The 7477-nt window shown below is 36.7% G+C and overlaps 1 protein-coding gene across 3 annotated transcripts in view; it reads left to right on the forward strand.

The window, feature by feature from the left end:
- Window positions 1-7477, forward strand: part of LOC106880530 (uncharacterized) — a 164572-nt gene that overhangs the window by 77543 nt on the left and 79552 nt on the right. For 2 of the 3 annotated variants that reach the window (XM_014930506.2, XM_014930508.2), the window contains exon 1: window positions 3854-4010. The exons of the other annotated variant lie outside the window; for it this stretch is intronic. In XM_014930506.2, the coding sequence (XP_014785992.1) occupies window positions 3947-4010 (64 nt within the window). In that variant the 5' untranslated portion in view covers window positions 3854-3946. Of the gene's footprint in view, window positions 1-3853; window positions 4011-7477 lie in introns of those variants that run through there. 3 annotated transcript variants of the gene reach the window in all.

The following is a 7477-nucleotide window of genomic DNA, read 5'->3' on the forward strand; positions in this document are numbered from 1 at the left end:
GGCTGCAGTTAAGTGACTGAAGCAAAAAGAGATATATAAACATATACACGTTTCATGAGACCTGGCATTAATACTAAGACCATCTTGAATACTAAATGCTGAAAGTACCAAACTTTGAAAAAAAAAAAATGGGCACAAGTATTGCTGTGTGGTAAGAAGTTTGCCTCCCAAGCATATAGTTCTGGGTTCAGTCCCACTGCGTGGCATGATGGGCAAGTGTTTTCAGATCACTTCTGTTTGGCTCACAGATTTTTTAATATTTTTTTTTTTTAACTAAACAGTTTGAAACTTTGTATACTGGTGTAATTTCTCATGCTGAACACAGTTTATTTTCAATATTTTTGACAAAATTTCATATTTTAGAAGTTATTTCTTGTTAAAGTTGTCATATTTGGGTGATTTTAACCAATCAACGATGTGCATTCAGCTGAAGAAACCTGCTGTTTGTGATAGTAATCAAAGAGCAACAACTTCTGGGTCATCTCTACTAAATGTATTTTTCAACCACGTGTGGATTATTTGGTGTGTTCTTTAGCTAATCCACACTGAAGAAAGCCCATCGTGTGTGTGTGTGTGTGTGTGTTTGTCCCCCCCCTCCATTACCATTTGACAACCAGTGATGATGTGTTTATATCCTTGTAACTTAGTGGTTCAACAAAAGAGGGCAATAGAATAAGTACCAGGTTTTAATAACAAAATAGGCACTGGGGTTGATCTTGTTTGATTAAATTATTTCAACGTGGTGCCCCAGCATGGCCACCATCTGATGACTGAAACAAATAAAAGATAAAAGATACTGTGATCAATTTATTCGACTAAACCCATCAAGGTGGTGCCCCAGCATGGCCATACTCCAATGACTGAAACAAGACAAAGGATATTGGAAAAGAAAACCCAGAATAATAGTCTTCGATTTTGTTCCATTGTTGTGGGGCATTCCATAGATAGACTTTAGCAGAATAAGGGGGCTATCGATTTTATTGATTCCCTATACCTGACGGGTAAAATCCTAACTCCTCCTCCCTTCCATGACGGAATTTGAACCCAGAAACATAAAGCAACGATGTAAGTAAATAGCAAGACTGAACTAGTCTGGTGCTCTACTGAATATATTCTACCCTCTGAATCTTATGGCCACAAACAATATTTCTGTCAGTTTGTTGTAACTTTTTTGTTTTGGGTTGTTGTTTTTTTTGTTTTTTCTCTCTCGTTTTTTGGGGTTTTTTTCGTTGTTTTTTGTTTTTCTCAGCTGTGAAGAGAGTAAAATGAAACCAGATTAAACCAGTTGCATGACTCATTCACTTAGAATCAACTTCACTTCACTTCTACAAATTGTTTCACTGTTGACTCTCAATTGTTCCTACCCCTTTCCTAACCCCTCTTCTCTCTCTTTCTCTCCCTTTCTTACATTTCCTTCCTCTCTTCTCCTCCCCCTTTCTAGCATTCTCCTGTCATTACACCCTCTTCTACCCTTCTCTCTCTCCCATCCTACCCCTCTTTCTCTCTATTACTCTCTCTTCTCCCCTCTCTCCCTCCTACCCTCTTTCCCTTATTACTCCCTTTTCCCTTCTCCCTCTTCCTACTTCTTCCACTCTCTTTCTCCTTACCCTTCTTTCTATCCTCTCTTTTTAACAACTCACTTTTATCCCTTCACTCCCTTTCTACCCCTCTTTTTCCCTCTCCTTTACTATCCCCACTTCTCCCTCTCCACCTCTCTCTCTTTCTCTCTTCCTATCCCTCTTCTCCCACCTTCCTCCCTTTTCTAACCTCTCTTCTATCCCTCTCAGTCTTGTCTTCCTTTCTCTCTCTCCCTTCCTACCTCTATTTTTCTCCTTTTCTCCTCCTCTAATTTTCCCTCTCTTCTCATTCCTCTCTCTCTCTAGTCTCTCTCTCTCTCTTTCTGTGCTTATATCAGTTTATCTTAAAGTTCTCAGTTTATATGTCATGTGTATATGTGTATGTCCGTCTCTAAGCTCATATGCCAGGAAAAGCACATTACTAATGTGTGTGTGTGTGTGTGTGTGTACATACATGCATGCATGCACATGTGTAACAGTGGAAGTGCAGCCCCCACACAAACCTAGTCATTAACATTCCAGTAATATTAACCATAATGGACCAAGATTATTTACTGGTAAAACACATCCAGGTCTTTGTTGGCTAGGAAAGAGAGGTGCATGGTATATGGTTTCTATTAGACTTGACAGCAGAATCTGAGTGAACAAACCTATCACCAACTCTTATTATAACACTACTACATTTGACTCTCTCACACACACACACACACACACACACACACACACGTGTATGTGTGTGTGAGTATATGTATCACTTTAACTGCTTGTAGTCATTGAAACTGCATTGATGCTGGTATAATTGTGAAAAATACTCACAACCCCAACTAGCATTTTTCCCTTAAACTTACTGTTGATATACATGCTCAGCCTCACTACACTCTTTCTCTCTCTCTTTCTCTCTCTCTCTCCCTTCTCTCTTCCTCTCCCCGGTCTCTCCTTTTCCAACTTGGGTAGCCATGTTTCTCCTCTACAGCAAGGCCCGCATTTCTATCCCTCTATCATACTCTAACTTCTCATCACCTGGCACAAAGCCACTTTCATTCAATACTTCTCCTCCCTCGGTGGAAGGGTCATGTCTTGGAAGTTATTTGGCAACCTCACTGCTGCTGGTGCCACATAAAAGGACCCAGTACACTCTGTAAAGTGGTTGGTATTAGGAAGGGCATCCAGCTGTAGAAGCCGTGCCAAAGCAAAGCTTAGTGCAGGCCCCTAGCTTGCCAGCTCTTGTCAAACTCATACCAGTATGGAAAATAGATGTTTAATGATATACATGTGCGAGCGTGTGTATGTATACTTGATCTTCTAAGTCTAACCAACTGTGAATATATTACTGATGAAACCTAACTTTAAAGATACGCTACACATTGTCTTTATTTTCCTGGTAGAAGAAGGTAGTGGGAATTCAGATTGTCTAATATTATTGGAGTTTTCTGCTTTGCTTGTTTTCAGATTTTAAACAAACTTAGAGGAAAATGTAATTGCTAGGATGATATCAGTTAATTGAAATTTTTAATTTGCTATATTAAGCATGTGATACTCTATTGTAACCACTGTGTGTGTGTGTGTGTGTGTGTGTGTGTGTGTGTGTGTGTGTGTGTGTGCGTGCACCTACACATATCCACCCACCTCCACATATATATATGTGTGTGTGTGTCTTTATACAAAAGAAAGAATTAGAGGAACTCGGGTGTGTCTTATTGAATTGCAACTAATATAATTTTTATTTACAATCAGGAACCTACGTCAGTGGCTCAAGGACTGGAAGTTTAGTATCAAAGAATTTATAAAAATTATCAAAGGGGAAGTTTAATAAATGCTTTGACACAAAAACTCTATGCATCTGAGTCACTGCTGTAGCTTCTTGGCTATAAATAATCATATCATAATGTAAGAGTTATAAAGTATATTAAAATGTATTTTTACATTATACATTGAAGTGTTTGGACAGATATAATTATCTTAGTAAAATATGTGCATGAGTTGAAAGTCTATTCTAAGTTTCCACCCAAGCTGGCTAGGGGTTTGGGGTGGAACTCAGAGTAGTAGACTTTCAACTTCCTCACATACACATTTTGTGTAGTAAATGCCATTCCACGTGTGTGTGTGTGTGTGTGTGTGTGTGTATTATAGTTAAAAATGAAGGCAAGTTGTACAATGAAAACAAATTAAAAGGTGTGACTTATTGAAATAATGAGTCGAAGTGTGAGAAGTGCTTCATGTATTTATGTGGGAAAGATAACTCTGTGTGTGTATCTATCTGTGTGTGGGGGTGGGTTTGTGTGTGTGTTGTGATCAGTTTTATTTTTCCAGGTAGCCAGATATTTAGGTTAAGAGAGTTCAGTGAGGATAAAGTTGTCGACTGGGACACAATGTACAACTGGCTGGCTCGATGTGTGAAGAATATTCCTGTAGATTCTGAGGGCGACAATGGTGGTAGGTTTATATTGTATATTAATGTATATATTCATATATTTTTTTCTGTGACATTTATTTGGGGCAAGGTAGATATTTCATTCAGTTGTTGTGTGTGAGGAAATGTTTTACTGGTCTTAATCTCGTCAATCTGTTTAGTTTATCTCTGTTTATTTATAACATTCCAATGTGGGTACTTATACTTGTTCGTTCAGCTTGCTAGAAAACCCCACCAGCTAAATGACTTTCAAATCACATCGTTTTGCTTTATTTAAGGATAGGAAACATTAGATAATGTTGCCCTATGTACCCCTAAAATTTATACACCCACTACAATTATGATTGGAATGTCTTTCAGCCAAACTTTGTTTGATTGCGAATGAATTGGAGCTAAATACGACAAACAGCAACACTTGTAATGAACTGAGGAGTTTTGACATGGTCTGTTGGTCTGCTAAAAATAGGAACCAGATATGCTGAAGATATTATCTTTTTGAAAAAAAATTTTTTTTGAATGGTGTTGAATACCGTAATCCTAGATACACTGTGTCTGAATAAATGACAAATGAGCGTGGTTGGAGCTTCTTTGATTAATAGGCTTTATTGAGTTAAGGGCTGACCTTGAGTTAAAGAACTGATAGCAGTTTCTACATAAACTAGTGAAGGAACCGCTCTATGAGATTTAATGAAAATAGTCGGCAAATCTCTCAAATGATACTGTAATGTGATAAAAGTTGATGCCTGTCACTGGAACACTTTTCACGGATCTATTTCAAAACGGGGGCACCAGTTTTCATTTATGTTTTATGTAGTGTTTTTGGTACCGAAAGACTTTCAAACTTCGTATACTTATCTATTTTGTGTTATAGAACAGAAAAAAATTTTTGTATTCGAATTTATTTCATGTAAAAAATTGTCTTATTTCGATAATTTCTACTAATCACTGACGTCTATTCAGTTGAAAACGGTGTATATCGTATTAATCCCCTAACCCTAACTAGACTGTTAACCCTAACCCTAACTCTAGAATCCGAACTCTAAAATTGTTACACACATAGATATGCACAGCATAATTTATTATATAAACAATATATGCGTATAAATTACGATTAAACCGGATGAAATATGTCACAGGGAATAACATTTTTATGACCGCCCAGCAGTAACTCTATTCAGCTGAATAGACGTCAGTGATTGGTTGAAATTACAGAAATACGACAACTTTAACATGGAATAACTTGCGATGTACGTTTTTTTTGTTAAGAAGACTAAGAGTAAAAGATGTTTTATATGATACATTCTACCAGTGTCCCAAGTTTCAAAGTGTTTCGTTAAGAAAATACTGGTGCCCCCGTTTTGAAATAGATCCCTTTTCACTATAGATCTGCTCTGTCAGAGCTAACTTGGTGCTAAATAACATCCTAGTTGTTCAATATAATTACAAAATCTCTACCATTTAAACTGCCTTTTGTTTTCAGAAGAAACCCACCCCACATGAAATCATTGATATTAAGGCATAATGCAGATAGTGTATCAGAGGTGGTGTGCTCACACATCAGTTATTTCAAGTCTTAGAGTAAGTTTAGAATGTGTTGTCCTCCAGCACTAATAATAATTACTGTTGGAGGACACTGATGGACAATGTTATCTGACACGGGCAAGTATCTTCTACAGCCCTGTGTCCCCTTAATGCCTTGTGAGTGAATTTGGTAAACAGACTCTATGTGAAAGTCTATCACGTGTGTGGATGTGCATGTCCTGCCACTGCTTGGCATCCTGTGTTAACTCAGTTACATCTCTATGACTTAGTAGTTTGGCAAAATAGGCTGATAGAATAAGTAACTGGCTTTAAAACAAAAAAAAGAAATGAGTGCTGAGGCCAAATTGTTTGATTAAACACTTTAAAAGCATGGCCACTGTCCAGTGAGTGAAACAAGTAAAAGATAAAAGATTCAATATAGATATAATAGATATCTCTTTATTAATATCAACAGAATAGCAAACAACAGAAAAGTGTAAATTTTACAAATGTTTCGTAATTTGTTTTCCACAGCTGTTTCAATGAAGTAAAACCATCAGCATTTATATAATTATGTAATTAACATAATTTATTTAACTATGAGGGATTACTCATCTCATCAGGAGAAAAAGATGAAAAATCTATATTGATCAATATATCAACGTTAGAGTAGAATAACCATAGTCCTCCTCTGTTAATTACTACTATTACTAATAATAATGATGATGATAATTGTTTTTACTGTAGGCACAAGGCCTGAAATTTTATTGGGCTGGGGGGGGGGGTCATTTTATCAACTGCAAAAGGATGAAAGACAAGATCAACCTTGGTGGAATTTGAGTTCAGAACATGAAGACAGACAAAATGCCACTAAGCATTTTATCTGGCATGCTAACACTTCTGCCAGCTCACTATCATAGTATTTGCATCCTGTTCACTGGTGTCAGATATTTATGGTTTCTTGTTTTTAAGGGGTTTTATCTTCTCCAGGTTAGGGGTTTCAATCCGGAGAACTTGTGTCCCTTCTTTTACTGCCATTCCAACAATAATAAACTGACCCAGTCAATATTTGCAGTTCATGTAAGGTGGTGAGCTGGCAGAAACATTAAGCACGCTGGGCGAAATGCTTAGCGGTATTTTCTCTATCTTTATGTTCTGATTTCAAATTCCGCCGAAGTCGACTTTGCCTTTCATCCTTTCAGGGTTGATAAATTAAGTACCAGTTGCGCACTGGGATCAATCTAATCGACTGGCCTCCTCCCCCAAAATTTCAGGTCTTGTGCTTAGAGTAGAAAGAATATTTACAGTTCATGTGGACATTTTGTGTAATTAACTTTACATATAATAAAACAAGAAGTTAATTAAATTGTCTGGCTAATTAATTAAATCTTTTAACATATGTGTGCTTTTATATGGTAATAAATAAATCTAGTAATATAGTAAGGTTTACAATCACTACCATGCTACAGCAACCAAGCTTCTTTTATACTGTTACACAACAGGACCTGCTAGAAATACCAGCCATATCTCCCTTAAATCGCACTTTACTCTTGGGTTGGGGGTATGAAAGACCTGTTAGCTAATGGATGGAGTTTTCAGAATAGCTGTCCTACAAAGACCCATATACCATGTGAAAGTAAGAGTTGGGGTTTTTGGGAAGGGGTGATTTTTTTTTTTTTTTTAATTTACAGACTGTAGAAGTTGAGCTATTTCTTGTTTAGCCCCAGGTCAATTTTGATTCAATAGAGTAGTGGTTCTTAACTGGGGTCCATATAAGATTTTTTTTTTTGTTTGTTATAATTTATGTGCAAAAAATGACTCAAACTTCTCCAATACACCAAATATTTTAACAATTTTTTTATACAATTCTTAATAATATTTAATTCTAAAAATATAATAGGATTTTTCAAACATCGAATGGCTGTGAAGGTCCATAAGAAGAAAAAAAAATGGTTGAGAAACACTGCAA

This window comes from Octopus bimaculoides, chromosome 26, assembly GCF_001194135.2.
Source record: "Octopus bimaculoides isolate UCB-OBI-ISO-001 chromosome 26, ASM119413v2, whole genome shotgun sequence".
Classification (NCBI taxonomy): Eukaryota; Metazoa; Mollusca; class Cephalopoda; order Octopoda; family Octopodidae; genus Octopus; species Octopus bimaculoides.